This window comes from Sminthopsis crassicaudata, chromosome 5 (assembly GCF_048593235.1).
Source record: "Sminthopsis crassicaudata isolate SCR6 chromosome 5, ASM4859323v1, whole genome shotgun sequence".
Classification (NCBI taxonomy): domain Eukaryota; kingdom Metazoa; phylum Chordata; class Mammalia; order Dasyuromorphia; family Dasyuridae; genus Sminthopsis; species Sminthopsis crassicaudata.
In genome coordinates, this window is record NC_133621.1 from 141,408,961 (window position 1) to 141,432,161 (window position 23,201).

The 23,201-nt window shown below is 35.6% G+C and overlaps 1 protein-coding gene across 1 annotated transcript in view; it reads right to left on the minus strand.

Moving 5' to 3' along the window:
* Positions 1–14,151: 14,151 nt before the first annotated feature.
* Positions 14,152–23,201, minus strand: part of BCAP29 (B cell receptor associated protein 29) — a 67,145-nt gene continuing 58,095 nt past the window's right edge. The window contains exons 7-8 of the mRNA XM_074268352.1: positions 17,390–17,490; positions 14,152–14,925 (exon numbers count right to left, since the gene is read on the minus strand). Coding sequence (XP_074124453.1) covers positions 14,887–14,925; positions 17,390–17,490 — 140 coding nt within the window. The 3' untranslated portion in view covers positions 14,152–14,886. The remainder of the gene's footprint in view (positions 14,926–17,389; positions 17,491–23,201) is intronic.

Below are 23,201 nucleotides of genomic sequence, written 5' to 3' on the forward strand. Positions count from 1 at the left end.
AAATGACATACATGAAACTGAAAATCTGTTATGTACATCTTGTTATTTCTTTTAATATGTATAAAAGTTATCATGTAAATTTATTTTTCCCATTTTTCCCTCTTCCTGCCCTAAAATGGCTATATGTATATATAGGAATATATAGAAATATGTATATATAATATGTATGTGTATGTAGATATATGTAAATATGTATATTCAACAAATGAGTATATATATATATATATACACATATATATATACTTTTGATACAAACTTCTATTTATCACTTCTTTCTCTGGATGCAGATAGTGTCTTCCTTCATATGTCTTTTGTAGTTAATTGGGATATTTCTAGTATTCAGAATGACTTATTTGCTCAAAGTTAGTCTTTAAGAGATAGTCATTACTATATACAACATTCTATTGGTTCTGCTCATTTTGCCTTCATTATTTTGTGCAAGTCTGTCCATCTTTTTCTAAGACCATCACGTTCATCATTTCTTATAACACAATTATATATTCCATCACAATCATATAATACAACTTGTTCAGCCATTCACTATATTCACTATAGATCTTCAAATGGAATCTCATTTATTGGACAAAAACTCCAGCGTCCTTTCCAACTCTGAGATTCTTCCCTGTCTATTTAGTTACACTTCCAATTCTTTCTTTTTTGTACTCCTTTAACATTTTCTGTTAGTACCACTGATTTTTGGTGCCATTTTATTATTTATGCTTATGTTACTCTTCACTAAACTACCTGGGAGCAAGTAATATGTCAATTAAGCATCCAACAAGCATTTATGAAGAGTTTGGCAAGCATGTGCTTCTTACGAATCTCCCAGAGTCTTATATTTCCTGCAAAGTAATATAGATTTGTTTTTTGAAATAGCAGCATGCATTCAGATGCTTAATAAACACTTCATGAACTGGGCTGAAGAACAACTGACAGCCCAGGTGTATTGATAAATCAATTAATCTAGACAAATGTAATAGCTTTTCCCAATAGTTCATTGGAGATAATATACTCAATTTCACACATCTGAGCTGATTAGGGCATTTTCTGAAAAATTTCAAGCTATATTAAAGTCATAGGACAAAAATTGCTCAAAAAACGATAAATCAAAGGAATAAACAAATAGGGAAGGTGTCCAGTGAATACTCCCTTTTCAAGTAAATATTTAGAATATTTGTATTCTGTAGAAGATAAAATATTATGCTAATATAATGTTAAAATAATTATATTAAGATCTAATGCAAAACTTAATATGAACTAAGTACAGCAATAACAACAGCAGCAATGGAAAACATTGAACACCTGCTACGTGTAGCTAGGTATGCTAGGTTTTAATGGTTTACACAGAAAATTTAGATAAGATATGGTCATTGACCACAAGGAGATTAGTAAAGTCTAGGAACAGAGTTAGACAGAAACAAAAAGATCTTTAAATTAACAATCTTGCATTAAAAATTCATTGAGACTTATAAAATGCTATTTGAAGAGTGTAGAGAAAGATCATTTAAGAGTGATAAGATCAGGGAAAATTTCCTGGAAGAAATACCACCTGCATTTGAGCAAGACTTTGGAGACTAAGCAATAAAAAGAAATTGAAATAAGGCTACTATATTATGTTTACAAAGTATTTTTACTATTCCTTTTCAAAAAAGAATCCAGAATATATCATGAGATTTCATTAATCTGTTCAATATTAAAAAAAAAAAACAAACCTTTTTTTCCCCCCAATACATTTAAATATAGTTTTCAGCATTCACCTTTGCAAAACCTTGTGTCTCAAGTTTTTCTCTCTTCCCCCCTCCTCCTAGAAAACAAGCAATCCAGTATAGGTGAAACATGTGCAATTCTAAACATTTCTGTATTTGTCATGCTACGCAAAAAAAAAAAAAAATCAGATCAAAAGGGGGGAAAAACACAAGAAAGAAAAACAAAATCAAGCAAACAAACAACAACAAAAAGAGAAAATACTATGCTTTGATCCACATTCAATCTTCTGTGTGCAGATGGCTCTTTTCATCACAAATCTATTGGAACTGCCTTGAATCACCTTATTGTTGAAAACAGCCAAGTCCATCAGAGTTGATCGTCACAGTTGATCATCGCATGATCTTGTTGTTATTGTGTACAATGTTTTCCTGCTTCTACTCACTTCAATGTTAGCTGCATTTGTTTTGTTTATTCAAAACTTTTAAAATTAATATACTAAAATTGTCCATTTTGCATTTCATAATATTTTCTAGTTCTTCTTTGGCTATAAATCCTTCCCTTCCCCACAAAACTAAGAGGTAGACTATCCTTTATTTTCCTAATTTGCTTACAATATCACTTTTTATGTCTAAATCATGAACTCATTTTGACCTTATTTTGGTATAGGGTGTTAGGTATTGGTCAGTGCCCTGCCATACTAGTTTCTAGTTTTCCCAGCAATTTTTTGTTAAATATTTGTCAAATACTAGATTATTATAGTCATTGACAATTTTGTCCTGTGAACTCAACCTATATTGACCCATTGACCAGTGGGTCTTATTTCTTATTTTCTTATTTCTTAGCCAGTACCAGATGGTTTTGATGACCATTGTTTTATAATAAAGTTTTAGATCTTGTGCAAATAGGCCACTTTGATTTGTGTTTTTTCATTAATTACCTTAAAATCCTTTGACCTTTTGTTCTTCCAGATGAATCTTGTTATTATTTTTTCTAACTTTATAGGCTAATTTCTTTATAGTTTTATATAGCCCCGAATAAGTGAATTAATTAGGTAGAATTGTTATTTTTATTATATTAATTTGGCCTATCTGTGAGCACTTGATATTTTTCCACTTGTTTAGATTTAACTTTATTTGTATGAAAAGTGTTTTGTAATTGTGTTCATGTAGTTCCTGACTTTGCCTTGACAAGTAGACTCCCAAATATTTTATTATTGTCTACAATTATTTTAAATGGGGTTTCTCGTTCTATCTTTTGCTGTTGAACTTTGTTCATAACATATAGATATACTGATGATTTGTGAGGGTTTATTTTGTATCCTGCAACTTTGCTAAAGTTATTAATTGTTTCTAGTAGTTTTTAGTTGATTCTCTAGGATTCTTTAAGCATGCCATCACATCATCTGCAAAGAATGATATTTTTGTTTCCTCCTTGCTTACTCTAATTCCTTCAATTTCTTTTTCTTCTCTTATTGCTAAAATAGCATTTCTAGTACAGTATTAATTAGTAGTGGTGGTAATGGTCCACTTTGTTTCACCCTGATCTTATTGGAAATGCTTCTGGGTTATTCCCATTGCATATAATGCTTGCTGTTGGTTTTAGATACATACTACTTAACATTTTAAGGAAAACTGCACTTATTCCTATGCTCTTTAGTGCTTTTTAATAGGAATGATGTTGGATTTTGTCAAATGCTTTTTCTGCATCTATTGATATAATCATATAATTTCTCTTAGTTATTGATATAGTCAATTATGGTCATAGTTTTTCTGATATTGAACCTGCATTCCTGGTATAAAGTTGTAATCTCTGTTAATATTTTATTTAAGATTTTTGCATCAGCCCTTTTTGTAGTGGCAAGGAACTAGAAACTGAGTGGATGCCCATCAGTTGGAGAATGGCTGAATAAGTGATGGTATATGAATATAATGGGATATTATTGCTCTGTAAGAAATGATCAGCAGGATGATTTCAGAGAAGCCTGAAGAGACTGACATGAACTGATGCCAAGTGAAATGAGTAGAATCAGATCATTGTACACAGCAACAAGATTATATAATGATCAATTCTGATGGACATGACTCTCTTCCACAATAAGACTATTCAGGCCAGTTCCAATGATTTTGTGATGAAGAGAGCCAGCCACACCCAAAGAGAAGACTGTGGGAACTGAGTGTGGATCACAACATAGCATTTTCACGTTTTCTGTTGTTTGCTTGTGTTTTGTTTTCTTCCTTATTTTTTTTTCCTATTTGATTTGATTTTTTTTTTGTGCAGCAAGATAATTGTATAAATATGTATGCATAATTTGGATTTAACATATATTTTTACAATGTTTAACATATATTGGACTACTTGCCATCTAGGAGAGGGGGTGGGAGGAGGGGAGAAATTTGAAATACAAGAGTTTGCAAGGATTAATGTTGAAAAATTATCCATCCATATGTTTTGAAAATAAAAAGATTTAAAAAAAAGAAAGAAATGATCAGCAGGATGATTTCAGAGAGGTCCGGAGAGACTTACATGAACTGATGCTAAGTGAATTGAGCAGAACCAGGAGATTGTTGTACACGGCAACAAGATTATAAGACTATCAATTCTGGTGGACATGGCTCTCTTCAACAATGAGATGAAGTGTTAAGGGACAGGCCAATTCTCCGAGAGCCTCCACATCTGTGGTTCACAGCATCTGAAGGAGTTTCAGGGCAGCCTTTGCTGACACAGGTGTTGTGGACTGAGAATGAGATAAATTGGAGGCAGAGGGAAGTGGAGAGAGGTCAGACAACGCAATGGCCACTCAGTCAGAGAGGTCAGAGAACAGCAACTGCCTTTCAGACTCCTTGTATTATCCTCTCACATGAGGAGATCCATTCTGCAGCTACTGTCAGGTGGCTCCTCTATATTCCGACAATTCAGGCCAGTTCCAATGATCTTGTGATGAAGAGAGCCACCTGCACCCAGCCTGTGGGGACTGAGTGTGGATCACAACAAAGCATTTTCACTTTTTTTTTGTTGTTTGCTTACATTTTGTTTTCTTTCTCATTTTCTTTCCTTTTTGGTCAGATTTTTCTTGTGTGGCATGATAATTGTAGAAATGTGTATAGAAGAATTGCACATATTTAACCTATATTGCATGACTTGCTGTCTGAGGAGGGGGTGGGAGGAAGGGAGAGAGAAAAAATTTGTATCACAAGGCTTTACAAGAGTGAATATTGAAAACTATGTATAAATAAAAAGCTAAAAAAAGAAACTAAAATAAATATTTAAATAAAAAAGACCATTAAAATATTTTTTGTATTAATATTCTTTAGGGAAATTGGTCAATAATTTTCTTGCTTCTTCTGGGTTTAGGTATCAGTACCATATGTGTGTTATAAAAAGAATTTGGTAGGAATCCCTCTTTCCCTGTTTTTTCCAAATAGTTTATATATTATTAGAATTAATTGTTCTTTATATGTTGGTAGAATTCACTTGTAAATCCATGTGGTCCTGTAAATTTCCTCTTTGGCTTTATCTGTTTATCACTATATTTATCTATCACTATCATTAGTGGCTTGTTTAATTTGTTTTTTTTTTTTTTTCTAAAATGGGACTAAGGGGGCAGCTAGTTGGTGCAGTGGATAGAGCACCAGCCCTGAAGTCAGGAGGAGCTGAGTTCTAATATGACCTCAGATACTTAATACTTCCTAGCAGTATGACCCTGGGCAAGTCACTTAATCCCAATTGGCTCAGCAAAAAATAAATGAATAAAATAAAATAGGACTATTTAAGTAATTTATTCCCTCATCTGTTAATTGGACAATTTATATTTTTGAAAGCATTCTTCTATTTCCCTGAGGTTATCAGATTTATTGGCATACAACTGTCCATTATTTCTTTCTTTTTTTTTTTTTATAATTGCCCAATATTTCTTTTATTCTTCTTCTTTTTTTTAATAGATCTTATTTACCAGATATATGCATGGGTAATTTTACAGCACTGACAATTGCCAAACCTTTTGTTCTAATTTTTCCTCTCCTTCCCCCCTCCCAGATGGCAGGTTGACCAATACATGTTAAATATGTTAAAGTATAAATTAAATACAATATATGTATACATGTCCAAACAGTTGTTTTGCTGTACAAAAAGAATCAGACTTTGAAATAGTGTACAATCAGCCTGTGAAGGAAATCCATAATGCAGTCAGACAAAATTAGAGGGACTGGGAATTCTATGCAATGGTTCGCAGTCATCTCCCAGAGTTCTTTCGCTGGGTGTAGCTGGTTCAGTTCATCACTGCTCTATTGGAACTGATTTGGTTCATCTCATTGTGAAGAGGGCCACGTCCATCAGAATTAATCATCATATAGTATTGTTGATGAAGTATATAATGATCTCCTGGTCCTGCCCATTTCACTCAGCATCAGTTCATGTAAGTCTCTCCAGGCCTTTCTGAAATCATCCTGTTGGTCATTTCTTACAGAACAATAATATTCCGTAACATTCATATACCACAGTTTATTCAGCTAATGTCCAATTGATCGTCATCCATGTAGTTTCCAGTTTCTGGCCGCTACCAAGAGTTGCCCAATATAATCCAACAACTGATCTCTTTGATTAATGTTTATTTTATGCTCAACTCTCTGTGGTGTGACAAATGTTGTTACCGTCATTAGAAAAAAAAAAAAAAAAGAAAGAAAAAAAAAGTGATGAGATGAAATGCAGCAGGTTCAATGACCTGCTGAAGTTAGAAAACTGAATTTGGTACCAACTCTCTTTACACATTTCTTAATGTTTCACTTCTGATCCAAATCTCCACTAAAAGAAGAATTGGGATACAGACTATAATTTTTAATATAATATAATATAATATTTTTATATATTAATATATTATATTTAATATAATTTTAAAAGTTTTTTTTCCCTCAAAGATATTATAAGAAGCAAGGCGAAGGGAGGCACCCTCTAAATGGCTACCAGTGTTAAATGAAGTTCAGAATCCTTAGTTTAACAAGATCCCCAGAATGATAAAGAAATGGATGAATACAGAACTTTTTCTTGACAGCAATATTTGGTGACCTGTCTGAAATAAGTTTTAGGAACATAAACCCCCTCATTTTCATATATAGGTCATGTGAAATCATGTGGACAAAAGTTAGTGTTTTTCCATAAAAATTATCTTGTATTTTATATATACCTATATATGTATATGTGTTGTATGTATGTATTGACAAAGGGTGCACGTAGGCTGCAGAGCTTACCTAATGCCTATTCTGGCTAACCACTTGAGAGCTTTAGGGGTGACAAAGCTTCTCTGTGTTTTCAGGGGCCATGGATGACTTAGTCCTAAAGGCTACTTTGGGGATGACGAAGTGCATCTTTATTGAGCACAAAGGAGGAGCAATGATGACTCAGTGGGATTTTAAAATGAAATTACTACCCTCCATTGTTCCTTCTCTTCCTGGTTGAGAGGCAGAAGGAGTAGCAGGGTGGCCCTGATCCAGTGCGATACCTAGAGAATCAAGTTGTTGGACCTGAGTCCAGGTTTTGGGTTGCTTCTTTACAGCAGTACTGAAGATGAAGGAGGGCATTCATGAGTTTGAAGATCCTCCATCCAAAGATCAGAGTTCCCTCTTATCAAGGAGAGAAAGGGCTGCATTAGAAAGTTTATCAGACATAGACCAGAGGGAGACAGTGCAGAACATAAGTGAAATGAAACAATGAATCAGCACTCCTGGAAACTGCTTCCCTTCTTAATCTCCAAGTGTATCATCATTATTACTGTTATTTGCTTAATTTGTTTAAGTTTCTGTCGGTGTGTGCTATGAGTATAACATCCTATTTTAGGACTTTTGCCAATGTGAACTTGTGAGAGTCTTTTGTATTAAGCATTTCTTATGTAGGTAGGCAATAAATAACTCTCCTATATTTATATATTAATATATTAAATAATATATTATTTGTTTACCTATGTATTTATATTTATATGTTAAATATTTTAATTATATTTATATACATATACATTGAATTTATTTATATATTTATTTACATAGTAAATACTTTTTTTATATTCCTCTCTCATGTCCCCCAGACAAGAGCCCCAATGTAAATTTTAAGTAATACTCTTATCAGTGCACTGCAGGTGTGGGATGTTGTGGTTTAGAAAATGAAGGATGTGAGAAAAAGAAATAGGATTGGCCTTATAATAAGTGGTAAGGCTTTCCCAAGACTGAACCTAAGCATTCCATGTCAGTGAGTCCAAAGCAAAGATTTCTCCCCTTAGTGCAGAGAGATAGTGGTGTTCCAGGCTTCCTAGGTTCAGCAGATGGTTCTAATTATTAGATTTATATTTTATATATATATATATATATATATATATATATATATATATATATATATATATATATATATACAATTATGTATTATATGATATATAATTATATATAAAATTATATAATATGTAATATATATTTGTAGGGAGAGACAATATATATATTCTCTCTTCCTACAAAACATAATCTTCTGGTTTTGTCTTTCTCTGGTAACTGGCTTTTCTCTGGCACATAACAGGTGCTTAATAAATATTTCTAATAGATTGACTTATGCTGATTTATTAATGGTATTTTGATCTGGTTGGCAGGTGACTGATGATAGAAAATGGAAGGAATGGCTTTCCACATATTATATATAACCCTCCCACCCTGCCATGGTATCATTTCAGGTTGGCAGGGGAATTCCTCTGTAAAAAGATGATTCTTTCATAGTCCTTATTTGAAATCTAAGAGAAAAAAGCAACCATCCAGGATTTTAGCTGAAGAGAAAGTGTATGGAGTGCTAGATTCGCAATCAGGCAGATCTAGATTTATATATTGCCTTAGGTGCTTAATAGCTGTGTGATGCTAGGAAAATTTGAGTATTTAGATGGTGCAGTGGGGTAGAGTGCCAGGCCTGGAGGCAAGAAGACTCACCTCCCTGAGTTCAAAGCTGGCCTCGGACATCAGCTATAGAATGCTGGGTAAGTCAGTCAATCCTATTTGCCTCAGTTTTACTATGACCCTTTATTAAGATCATAGATTTAAAGTTGGAATGGACTATCAAGGAATTCTAGTTTAAGCTTTTCATTTAACAGATGGGGAAACTGAAGCCCGAGGTTGTATGGGCAGGCAATATTTCAATGATGCCTTGGAATCCTTATGATTACTCACTTTGTATTTGTGCACAGGGCGGGATCTTAAATGTATTTACAAATGCCAGATAAGGATTTCTGTATTATAACCCTCCCAGTAGCATTTGTATTTCGAGGGTTTTAAGTTAAAGGGATAGAAATCCCACAGTGGAAGTTTTTATATCAATCATTAAGTATAATCTGTTCATGCTACTCTTATGTTAAAAATAATAATAATAATAATAATGGTTCCCTAGGGCCTTTAAAATCTGATTAATCTCTATGCTCACTGAGTGAAGATCATACCCTTTCATCTGATACTTGATGCTTTTTACAAGCTGCCATCACTCTACCTTCTTACCAGCTTTACTTTATATTATTCCTTTGTGGGCACTCTAATCCTAAGGCAAATTGTTCATGATCTGCACTTTCATGACTCCATACCTTTGCCATTTAATTCCTTTTTATCCTCTTAAGTTTTCAAGTGCTACCTCCTCCTTGAAGCCCTCCCTTATTTTCTCAGTTATGTAATACTTTTTTTCTGTCAAGCCTCACAATTTTATTTTTTTGAGAGGGAAGAGGGACAATTCTAATGTACTTATGTGATATTGTGCTATCTGACTTTTTTCATTTCCCCATTAGGCTCTAAATTCCAGGTGGAAAGAGACTATATATTTTCTAGACTTTCTTTCCTTTCCAGCAACTAGAATTAAGTCTCTGGCTATGATAAAAAATTAAATCCTTGCTAAATGAAAGGTAAAACTGTTTGGGGGAAGGGTAAGCTTTGGGCCTTCTGAATTACTTCAGATGACTGATAACCCTGTCTTTAGCTTTTTTTTTTTTTTTTTTTGAGAGGGTGATGATTCAGATCTATGAATTCAAGTGATCCAGAACTGTGATTTTTTGGAGTATTTAAACTCTATCATGATCTTGATTTTTCAACTAAGGGAAACTTACCTCAAATCACACAATTAGTGTTTCAGCAGCAGAACCCCAAACCAGCTCTTCTGAACTCCAAGGTTGGCACCTTACTATACTATGCCAAAAAGTGGTGTGAATAGTTTACGCTTAACTATTTTTAGAGCATATTAGACACAAGTAATGGGGGTAAGTAATCACATCACAAGGGCTTGCAGTTTGTTCTCCTTACACAGAAAAGGAGGTATAATGGGCCTGGAGATAGTGGGCTTTTTTTTTTTTTTTTTTTTTTAAAGAAGCAGAGGGAAAGAAGAATAAGATCTACTTCTTCAAATCTCCACTGTTCCTCAATTTACCTCCAAACCCATCTGTGCTCATATAGTCCTGCAGAATGTTCTTTTCCACTTGTCTTGAAGATGGAAGCAAGATGACTATCCCAAAATCAGGCTGATGTGCAAATGACTTAGAATTGGAGAAGACATAGAAGATGCAATACTCCAATATAAAATAGGGCTGAGGGGGGAAGGAAATAAGTATTTATGTGGTGCCTATTACATGCCAGGAATCCTGCTAAATGCTTTACAAATATCTCTTCTGAATCTCACAAAGACCTTGAAAGATAAGTGCATTTTACAATTGGGGAAACTGAGGCAAACAGAAATGACTTTTCCAGAGTCACACAACTAAGTGTTTTAGGCTGGATTTGTCCTTAGGTCTTCAGGCCTCCAGACCCAATATTCTATCCACTAAGTCCTCTCAAGGTCTCTGAGGTTAACAAACAATTAAAACTAGACTGAGAGACCCAGAATTTTTGGAGCTGGCAAAGAGGCCTGACAAAAGCTGCTCTTGCTGCCAATTTTCTCCCCTTTGTCTTTGGGTAAATGTGCATTTTTAGAAGTGCCAGATTGTTTGAACTGCTTTCCTTTTTTTGAAAGCAAGAGAATATGCTATTTATTGGACATATATTTTTGGGCTAGTCCAAACTGAAAAAGGCAAGAACAAAGTTCATTATATTAAAGATTTAAGCTGTAATAGTTTCCACTATGTCAAGCTATGATACCAGAAAGTGAACCTGTGATGTTCCTTTGTAACTTCTGCCTGTGCCATTTGATTTTGCTAAACCTAGGACTATAAGGGTGCTATCTGATGGCACATATGGGGATTAGAAAGTGCTTTTGGGTATAATAAATACTGAAAGCTACAATCTCGAACCCAGACAATAAAATTCCTAGGTAATTGTTCCAGGAAGTGCTCCACAGAGTCAAAAGGTGCTCCAGGAGTCATTGAGAACAAGTGGTATACCAGGAAATCAAACTACCCAGAATCTAGTTTCTGAAAGCCCTTGATAACAGATTTGATTCTGAGGAAAAATAATCTTGGAAAGAGACCAATTAAACCCACTGAGGTTCTGAATCAAGAAGAATGAGTTAAGTAATTGCCCTATGCACTTGTTTAGGGAGAAGGTTGATCAAGAGAAACATTTATGGAAGTAATAAGCTTCCCCTAATAGTCAAGAAACATTTGTTATGAGACTACTCTGAGTCAGGGGCTGTCATAGGCACTGGACTATCCTAATTACTAACGTTTTATGAATCTGTGAGAAAAGCAGATGTCATAATTTCTACCAACAATTGGTTGACAACTTTAACTGTTAACAACTCAAAGGAGAATAATAAATGATCAGGAGATAATACTTGTGAAGCAGTTAGCACAGTTCCTTGGCACCTGGTAGGTGTTTAACATATTCTTAACATAACATTCAATGAAAACTTCTAGTTGTCGTCCTCCTGGGAGGAGTCCACTTCTCATGGACGGGTGCATGGGGTAAGCTTCTAGCTGCCTAACAACAGTAGGGCTAAAAGAGAATGTAACACACAAAGACTCGGTGGGATGAATTTGTAATCACAGTCCCGATTTAGCAAAAGCAGAGAATTAAAAGGGATTGTGAAAAGGAAAAAAAACAGGAGGTGGCGATGCTTTTTGCCTTGAAAATGTATACATAACTTCTTCTTTTCCCTCAGAAAAAGACCCCCTATATTAGGATTTTGAATTAATAGGACCTCTCTAAGGAGTCGGGTTGTGGGTGGCTAACAAAAAGCCCAAAGGTCCTGGGGTGGCTTTGGTTCTGCCAAAGTTGGTAAAACAAGTAAGGCTGAATAATATGAGACCGAACTTTAGATTTATATTACTAGAAGGTCAAACCAAGCATATTTGTTACTCAGACCTGAGTAAGAATCATGAAAGGAGGCTGACGAGGTTTGTTTTGGTGCTTCAATTAACTCCACCAAATGGCAAAGGTAGAGGGACCTGGAACAACGCTTTCATGAGCCAGCCCAACTGGCTTTCTTTGTTCTTCTCACGACGCCATTTGCTGCCATGCCTTTGTGCTGATCACCCTGCCTGCCTGCAACGCCCTTCCTTCTCACCTCTGCCAAATGGAGTCTTTTTTTCTTTAAGATACACCTTATGCAACGCTTTTGGCATGAAGCCTTTCCCAGTCTCCCTAATGGCAATGTCTTATTCCTAACGCTACCTTGTATTTACTTTGCCTTATATTTGTGTGTATTCATTTTCCATTTATGCTGTCCTTGACTATTAGAATGTAAGCCCCTTGAGAGAGAGGGACTCTATCTCCAGTGTTTAGCACAGAAATTTCTGCAGACGGTATGTTTAAATCATTCAGTCATTCATGGGAATAAAAAGCTCCTTGGGGGTAGACATTGTTTCCTTCTCTATGTTTTTGCTTCAAGTGCCTAGAACATACTAGGTGCTTGTATCTAGGATAAGAAAGGGATGTAGAAGAAAGAATACTAGATTTGAGTTTGAAGGATCTTTTATAAATTAACTGTGACTTAGTCTTGGGAACATTATTTCACCATTTTGGATCTCGGTTTGAGCCCTCAAGTTATAATAAAATTAAGGACTGGATTAGAGAATCTCAAAGCGTCCTTCCAAATTCAAAATTCTGCGATCTCATAATACCCATTATACAAATCATATCATGAACAGGTAGGACACACAGAATGATTACATACACAAACTACTTTAAAAGCACTATCTTTTCCCAAGGGATCTTTGAAAATTATACCAAGTATCTATCATTTATAAAGTAAGGGTAGGATATTAAACTAGAGATGCATGGTTCTGAAAAGCTGAGGAAGAACAATAAGGAAAACAAGATTTATCATTAACCTGACTACTTGGTGGGAGGGGAAATACCTGAAAAAAAAAATCCATCAGTTTGATAACATATAAAAGATTATGGTTCTCTCGGTAATTATCAAGGTTTTTACTATCAATCAAACTTGCTCTGTGGAATCTTTCTTCTACTCCAACCCTTCACACACTTCAAGTGACCTCTATTTCTTCCAAATGCTCATAGCAGTTTGTACTTTTTATGAGCTTATCATACCTAAGAGATGTGATTGTTAGTTTTATATCTTTGGATCTTCTGATGTAGGGTTTTGCACATAGCTTCCCATTAATAAATGTTCTCTGAGTTAAATATATAAAATGTAAATTATTTTAAAATATTTTACAATTTCATATAAAAATAGGAAGTACATTTAAATAAACAGAAAAGGATAAGAATGTTTAACTTTTTATTGCATTTATTTTATGGGTGGCTATTAGTCTTGATTTTTAATTAGCAAGAGAGGACACCAAATTCTTAATAATATATTTGCTTATGTAGATGTCACACTGATATTTCTTTGCCTGCTCTCTGAGTTGTCATTTCATTTTGTTCTTTCCCTTTTCAGTATTTCCTTTCCTTGTTATTTGTGGTACTGTCAGTCCATATGGGTCTGGTCCCATTACTCATCTCTGTTAAATGTCTTCTACATTTCTATTTCCTAGCACTATCTGTTGGATTTTTATCTGAAAAAATGCCAGTGCATTTGCTCATTTATTTCATTTTTAAAATTAAAAAAAAAATTGATGTTGGTGTCTCCAATAAATCCTCATGAAAGAAACAAAAATATAATTATTCCCTCTTTTTTTCATGTTCTTATTTTTCATTTTTCTTTTATAGAAAGATAAGGCTATATTTTCATAAAGACATTGGAATCCATACCTAAAAAGTCTTTTATTAAGATGATAAAATAATCAGTACACACTTCTAAAGGAAAAGTTGAATAATGATTCTATTGGAAAAATAGTGCTTTATATTTAGCTTTTGGGATGTAAAAACTACTCAAAGTCTGTAAATGCAAATGCACAGTAAACATATATTTGAGGTATAGTTGTATAACAGCACTGTGAAACCAGGACAGTTATCGTGGGTTGAATTATATACTCTCCTTTAAGAATTATACTATTGAAAAAAGCAGATTGTGTCACTGTAGTTAAGAGCAAAGAGATGTAAAACAACACAGAAAGACTTTTGAGAAGCCAACATTTTTATTAATTATATTTTAATAACTGAAATTTCTAAGAAAAACAACTAAGTTCATGCAGAAACCCAATGAGCAAAACATAGCTGTCAATACAGCTGATGTGTGAATATGACCCACAATGACAATTAAAAAAAAAAAATAACCTAAGCCTCATTTTAATAGATTTTTTTTTTCAGATCCCAGCATATAAAAAACATAACGGCTGATGAAGATCACCCGTACCTATTCTTCTTGTGAAAAACCATTTCCTGATACTAAGTACCATTTCTAAATTACAATTGGAATAATAATTTAAATGTATTTTTGTATTCACTGATATAACATCAGTGTTTTCAAGTCTAGTCCCATACAACTTAAATATTCAGTTAGATGGTGGAAGCCATAGTCTGATAACTTTTTCCTTTCCTTTCTTTTCTTTCTTTCTTTTTTTTGTTATGTAATGATTGTGCTTAAGATGCTTCTTTTTTTTCCCCTCTGCAGTAGCTAGAGTATAGATTTCACAGTAGATTTGACACAAAACCAAATATAGCATACATTATTGACATCGCCATTGCAACACAGAAGACATGTATGGCATTCAAAAGCTATGATTGGCTAGTGATGAACAGTGCATTGTTTCTTAAAATTTCATTTCATTTTAAAGGCCACAGAGGCCAAGCTTGTTAAATCAATTCACCATCTCAATACAGATGGCATCAATTTGCTAATCCAAATCTTCTTTCAGAGGTCTTTTTTCTTTTCACTCTTTGCTAAAAGTTCCTGCAAAAAGAAAATACAACTGAGTTCATACATCAAAAATTTAAAAACCACAGTCTTATCATCAAAAGGGAATTTTCTCTTTCTTTTGAAAATGTTGTATCTCTTGATTGACCCTTTGGAAGAATCTGTTAGAGAATATGTATTAAGCAAAAAAGAGATGAAATTTGACTATTGGTGTTTTTTCTGGAAAAAAAAAAAGTTAAAATTTTCACAGTATTTTATTATATGGAATCTTACTTGGAAAAATGTTTCAAAACAAAAAAGTATCCTGTCAGATTTCTTTTCAAAATTCTAATCACTGATTACTTTGATCCAGTTTTTATTATACTAAGTGAAAAGAGGGTATTTTTTTTTTTAAGACTGCCATTATTACAAACACAATCAGAATTTTTCCAGGGAAAGAAGTTGGTGAAGGGGAGAAATGTTGACTTTCTTCTGTCTCTCAAATTGCCTGTTAGGATAGTTTCTTAATAAGTCAGGAAGATTAATTAATCAGTTGAACCCTTTATATCCACCAGAAGAGAAAACTGTTATTTTCTAGATCTCTAAAGATGAAAGCAACTCCTTTCTATCAACCAGACCCCTTTACTCCCTTTGCTGAATTTCCTGGTGGGAAGGGTAGGACAGTGGGGTGTGATGTCTACATTTTAGGCATGGGCTAGGTCATTTACTCCCCATTTCCTTCCCAGCCAGTGCTTCTGGTTCTCTGCCAAAGTACTTTGAGGACAGGAATATATTTTTGATTATAATTGCATCTCCAGCCTGGCACATATTAAGGGCTTGGTGATTACCTTCCTCTCTATTTCGGTAACTAGTTCCAGAGGCTGCAAGGTGGACCATTAGACTAAATCCTTGGTCTAGAGTCAGAAAGACCAGAGTCCAAATCCAGCCTTAGACACTTACTCGATTGTGTGACTCTGGGCAAGTCATTTAACCTCTGCCTCAGTTTTTTCAATTATAAAATGAAGATCACATTAGCATCTACCTCCCAGGACTGTTAGGAAGATCAACTGAGGTAATATCTACATAACCATTAGCTAGCACATCATAGGCACTCAACAAATGCTTATTCATTCACTTCCCAGTGGCTCATCATTCCAGTAGTGAAAGAATCTGATCCTTAGTAGTCCATAGCTGGAGAAGCTAAGATAAGGGAGTCAGAGTTTTTCAGGACCAACTACGACAAACATTTGTTTTGATCTAATGCTTAGCTCACAGACTGGCGTAGAGTAGATGCTTAATAAATGCTTATTGACTGATCATTCAGTCATGGAGACATGTTTCAAAATGTTCAGCAAGAATGAACCAGAAGGTTCCACTTTTATATCTTGACAAATATAGTCCCTTAAGAAGACCCAACCAAACCAACACATACATACCAAGTGTAATGAAACACAAATCCTTTAAAACAAAGACTACATTTTGGACTGGTTTTTGAAATTGAACTCTGAATGGTAGTAGGACTTTACATGGAGGTGTGAACCTGTACTGCCCAAAATTAGAATGTCAGCGGGTCACTTTCCATTCTTGCAGAAAGCAAAAACAACAAGGAAAAAGAAAGAACTGCAGATTTCGAAGAGGTTATTTTTTCGTATTTTCTTGGTGCTAGCAGTAGAAACAGAAAGAGGAAATCCTAAGGGACTGAAAAGCAAAACAAACAAAAAACCCCAACTAGGATTCATTTACAGTAAATAAACTTGTTCCTTCCTGTAAATCTTGTCTTTATGTTTCCTCCACCTCCAACATCAGGGTGACTTTATTGAAAATGGCATGGCAACATAAAACAAAGAAAGACCTAGCTGGCCTACCAGCCATGAAAGACCTCACAAGAAGAAGTCCCTAGGTTAAAGAAGTTGCTTCACTTAAAAAACAACAACAAAAAACAAAATTTGAAAGCCGCTACTGAAAAGACACAGTAACAGTTTGGCTCTTGACAACATTTGTCTTCAAAGTCTGTTCCTCACAAAGTGTCCAGGCAACAAATTCTAAAGTCAAAGTCACATATGAGAAAAAGGGCTGTCACATTTAAATGAGAGTAAGATCGGTGAAATTTTATATTGTGAAAAATCATAGGAGCCACAGGGATCAGATGGCTAAAGAATACTTAAGTTGTAGCTACACTTTGGATAGCAACTTTGCTCTCAGAAATCTGGAGAGAAAGAGGAGTACTGAAAATAAATATGAAATGTCCTTTTCCATCCTTTTGGGCAGTTCAAGTCAGATTGTCAACAGAAATCACTTTCTCCTTTTTTGAAATTTCTAATCTCTGGTTATCTAACATAGCCTGAAATTCATAAAGTTGACTATCTCTTTGAATTTTTCAGATCTGTAGTATTTATTCAGTTGGGAGAAAGTGTCTCAAGATGGCCTTTTTATTAGTTGAGTGAAGGGTCTAGGAGGGAATGTTTAAATCTCTCTTCTTGGATTGGGGGAGAACAAATGGCACAAGACTAGACTTGCTTACCTGAAGTTGTGTGTGCTCTTTCAGAAGGCGGTCATATTCCTTTGAAAGACTCTCAGATTGCTTCTTCACTGAGATCACTTCATTGTGAGCCTTAGAAAGGGCTGGAAAAAAGAAAAAGGCAGAAGAGAATTGATGAGAGGGTTTACTCCTAGTAATCTCTTAGTGATTGAGAACTTGCATCTCCATAAAACCAAAGACTCAGTTAACACTTTGATATGGGGTCTTGTCCATGTGTAAATGACTTTACTGTATCTTGTCAACTATTCAGTCTTAGGTTGGCAGTTTTTCAAAATGTGGCTCAAGGAAAGGTCAATTTAATAATAATAAAAAAATAATAATATTAAAACATTTCTTTCTTTTTGCCGAGGCAGTTGGGGTTAAGTGACTTGCCCAGGGTCACACAGCCAGGAAATATTAAGTGTCTGAGACCACTGCGCCACCTGCCTCATTTTTCAGTTCTAATATGATATTGATAAGATATAACCCATATAAACAAAAAGCTTTGTGGGGTCCTCAGTAATTTTTAAGAATATGATGAAAGATCTCAGGACCAAGAGAACCATAAGGTGAAGGGACTTGCTTCTGATTCAAGAGCTAGGTCTTTAGCAGCTACTTCATGCTGCTTGGCATTTATTACATACTGATGCCTAATAAAGGATCTATGCGGTACTTTTGAGGCTTAACTGTAAGGAACCTAAGTACATTTTAGCTTGTATTTCCTGAAGATCAACAAGAAATAAGCCAGCGGACCTGGATAGAAATCAAGAACTCTGAGGAAACTTCAAGTCAACACTTTGTAGGGCAGAAGTTGTTTCATATGCAAATCATGTGGAGGAAGAGAATGGGAACAAAGTGGGTGTGGAAAAATAAAAAAGCTCATGTTCAAACCATTTCCCTTATGAAATACTTGTAAGAAACACTTTACAGATTATGTACTCAGAAATTCCAAATGTTAATATAGCGGCATATATAATTCATGCGTTACAATGTCTGCATAAATAATTTTTTGAGGCAGTCACAGAAAAAAGAATTCACTGGAAAATTGGTCTTCTTTGATAAAATGGGGTTATGGGTTCACTTTGTTAGCCACCTTCTATCACCAGAAGTCATAAATATTACTTTGGAAGTCAGTAAATTAGCATTAAATATGGGCCTACTTCATGTCAAGTGAGGCAACTAGATTGTTTAGTAGAAAGAGTGGTGGTTGGAAAGACCTTAAGGTACTCCCTAGTTGTGCAACCCTAGTTAATTTGCCTTAATGCCTGGAGAAGGAATGGCCAAACACTCCAGGGCCCTGGCCAAGAAGAGCCTATATCAAGTGGCTTGATGAGGTTCAGAGGTCACTTGGGCAGGTGGGTTTCCATGCCTGGCGTCTGCACCTTGGAGAGGTGGCTTCCTAAGCCCAGGTCTGGGACTCAGTGCCACCTGGCCCATTGGCAGCTTTAACTTTCAGTGCATCTTTACCCTTCTTGGAATTGATGCCACCTTCTCCCTTGCACTTGACAGTCGGTGTTCAAAAGGTTTAAGCAGAAGAACCTTCAAGATCAGGCCTGGGATCTCTTGTGCCTCCACAACCCCAGAGGGGCCACAGCATGTTGGCCCAACTAAAAATCCACCTGCTGTCTGCCCCCCAATTCCCCGGAGACCCCCCTCTGCCCGTTTTCATACCTTAAAATGGAGGGGTTGGACTCTGTGATCTCTGCAGCCTCCTCCCTCCAATCTAACCCTGTGATCCTCTAGAAAAAATTCAGTTTGTACTGTGGGGCTTTGCAAACTTTAAACCACTCTAATCTGGCTAGGGCCTTACTACTGATGCTAATAACTGACACTTTCATAAAACTGTGTGCCAGTTATTGTTTCTTCACTTGGTCCTCACAGCTACCCTGGCAGGTGAGTGTGATTATTATCATTATCCCCACTTAAGAGAGGAGTAAACTGAGGAAGAGAGGGTAAGTGATTTGCCCGGAATTGTGCACTAGAAGCCATCCTGACGCCAGGATTGAGCCACATAATGAGATAACCATTACTCCATTTTACGAAAGAGGTAACTGAGGCTGGGAAAGTTTGAGTCATTTGGTGACATAACTAAGAGGGTCAGGGCCAGATTCTGGGGTTAGGTCTTCCCAATTACAAGTCGGGTCATAACAGCATAATTAGGGTCCATGTCATAACTTGAGTCCCTCCAAGTACTCCCGAATAAATGGCAAACAAAACCAAAGCGCTTTGCAGGCAGACCAGGAGGCCCATGAAGGAGGGGCCAGGGGTGCCACCCAGGAGGGTACTACCTACAGCAGGATTCTACAAGGAGGGCGGTGTTTGGGCTGCCCCCAGAGTGGGGAAGGGTCTCGGACTCTCAGGGACTCAGCCTTCCCAGCTTGTAGGAGCGTAATTTCCTGCTCTCCCCAGTTGTGGGGAGTGAACATCCAGGACCCCAGGCTTAGCTTGAGCTGGTTTCTGTGAGTATTGATTTTTACATTCACACTTGAAACTGGTTTCTGGCAGGAAGAGGAGAAGGGATGAGGAAGAAGCCTTTGTCAAGTGGGGTGGGCACTGTGCCAAGGGCCTTTCCCATGACATCACTGGATCCTCACAGCAGCCCTAGAGGACCTCTTGTTAGCATCCTCACTACCTGGGGGAGTACAGGGAGGCCAACAGTGACTAAGGGATTTGTCCATATTTGAACACAGGCCTTTTCTGGCTCCAGAGAAGTACTCTAGGTACAATAGCACTGCCCAGAGGCCATAACACTTGTGGTGTTGCTCAGTCACAAGACTCCATGTTGGGTTTTCTTGGCAAAGATAAGACTAGCATTCTACTGGTGATGCAACGGAGTAGCCATGCCATAACATGACATTTAACAAAAATGACATATCCTCTGTGCTTTCTCATGAAAAATCAGTAATTTTCTCTAATTAAGGGTGATGGTTGCTATTTGAAATAACCTTAAGTTTTTGTTAGGCTTTGTTGTTCGTTTTGGTGTTGGTTTTTTGTATGTTTGATTTTGTTTTGTTTTGCCAGCTCTTGCCTTTATGAAAATCAGTATTTGTTTTCTGAAGACCTTTCATCCCCTTCTAGAACACTCTTGTTAATAAGGGATTATATGAGTGTGTTTCTGACTGTTCAAGCTGATTTAAACCCCTATTACTTTAGATAGAACACAGAAGAGAAAGATGCAGTCACTAGAAAAAGAGGCCTGAGATTTAGTACTACCTAATAATATTTTTAGATCTGAAAATCTTACATTTTTCCAATCTTTGACTTTTGAAAAAATCCTTCAGTTAAAAACTCAGATTTAGAACCTGAAGGAATCTTAGTAAAACATCTGGTCCAACCACTTTGTTTTATAGATTAGGATATCCAGACTTAGCAATATTAACCTGGTTAAGGATGTAGAACAAATAGGTAAGCTGAGTCAGGATTTGAAGCACCTCAAATTTGCTTAGAAACTGGCAAATGCTATAAACTTGGGATTGATTTATTGTGTTGCTTACTCATTTACATGATGGAGAACATGTTAATAATACAGATTATATTTAAAAGTATGTTACATATTTAACATATAGTGGACTATCTGCCATCTAGGGGAGAGAGGGTAGGGGAAAGGAGGGGAAAAGTTGGAACAGAAGGTTTTGCAAGGGTCAATGTTGAAAAATTACCCATGCACATGTTTTGTATATAAAAAGCTATAATAAAAATTTTTAAATTAAAAAAAAATAAATAAAATTATGTTACATGTACATTTCCCCATCTACCTAGAGAATCAGCTGTTAAACACTTAACCAACACATCTCTTATTTGAAGCCAGGTTTCTCTACCTTAGCAAAGACCTTCCCTAAAGCATCTAATGCTCTCCTTCCTCATCTCTGCCTTGTAGCTTGCTCAAATGATTTTAAGATGGCTCCCCCTCTGTTTTCCCCCCATTATTACTCCTTCCCCTATTGAAACGGTTTTATTTATCTGTTTTGTATTTATTTATCTCTGTACATGTTTTTTCTATCAGGATAAGTACCTTTAGGGGGCAACAAATTCATTTCTACCTCTATATTTCTAAGACCTAACCCAGTATTTGGTATGTAACTTGGCATTTAATTTTTGCTGAACTGAAGTGGTAGAGTTAACATCTGAAACCAGTTCTTTTGATGCCAAATTCTACATTTCTTTCCATTGTAATGAAAACGAACTTGCAAAAAAAGAGATATGAAGATTTACCTCATGTTGGAATGAACCTATGCACTGAATTTAAGAAAGGATATGGATGAGCTCCTAAGATGGGTGGGCATGGATGGGTTGTGATCTCCTATGTCTGAAAGAGAATTTCTACACTGATGCAATCTTGAACCCATCCACTGGATTCCTGGAGTTTCCTATCCACCAGACTTCCATGTTAAAAGTTCACATAGAGGACTCATGGATCCATGTCCTCATCACTTCCCCTATTTTATAAGGGCATATGAAAGTAGGTCTTATCATAAGATAGGGTCTTATATTGCACCAAAGTAGCCCTGGGCTCCCACAGTTTAAGGACTATTACTACTGTTACTATTAGTAGTAGTCAGAGCAGTAGCATGACGTCCAAAGATTTTCTGAGATATGTAAAGTATCTTGCATAAAATAGAAACACAAGAGATGTTGGTTGATACTATTGACTTTCTTGGTCACTCTTGGCAAGGGACAGTATTAAAAAAAAAAAGGAATGGAGGCAAGTGCTTTTTGTCTGTAGTTTCTTCAGCAGAGGATATGAACTGGTGTTTCTCATTTTGCTTTAATTTCAGGAGATATAAATAAACCTAATGATTACCATCTTATTGAATTCTCTCCAATTAGGGGAGGCTGTTATTGTCTAACAGGCTCTTGGAGTATTTCCCAGGCTTTTCTCTGCTTCTTGCTTAGTGGAAAAAAAAAAAAAAAAAAAAAAAAAGCAAACCATAATTTCTCTTTCCCTCAGATTCCTTCTATTGACTTCTGGAACCACCTTCTGTGAGAGAGAACAAGGGATTATACAGGCCTGTTATTTGACAATGAAAGTTGTTCCTTTTAAATTTAAATATGCCATATTATTTTAGAATCAACATTGTGTGGAAAAATAAGTTATTAGATAAGGTCCAAGATGAAGTCTTGAATTTTTTTAAATCTCATTTTTCTGTCTAAAATAGGGATGGTATGACTTGCTAGGAATTTGTTTTGCAGGGATTGAGAGATACTATCAAGATCAACTGGATCCAACTAGTTATTGAGAAAATGATATTTGATAGGCACTTCAGTCCTTCTAGGCCCAATGAATTAGTGCTATAATTATAGTTAAAAAAAAAAAAGAATAACAGATTCATATTCCTTCCAAGCACCTGATTAATCTGAAAGATACTGTTTGCATAGTGAGATTTGGCTCATTATATACATGTTTCATTATAATTATTTACTAGAGATAAATTACTTAAGTTCTACCAGGAAATGGAAGACATTATTTACAGTAAGCCTTTAACATATTTATAAAGTAACATATGTAGCCTGGAATGCTAATTGCTGTCCATTAGGGATAACATTAAATTAAAGATAAACTACTTTTTTTTTTTTTTTTTTAATTTGTACCACTATATTTGATATAACCATGACTCTGAATTCTGTGTAACCATGATGAGATCCTGAATATTGTTTTGGACCAAGTGAAATTAAAGAATTGATCCCTGAGGGGCAAGGAGGCAGTAGGCACTGATAGAAATCAGTTTAGCTATATGGTCCTACCCTTTAGGAAGGTGATCCAGTCTAAAATTCAAGTTATGTCAAACTCCTAAGACCCCTGCTCTATGTAGAAGTC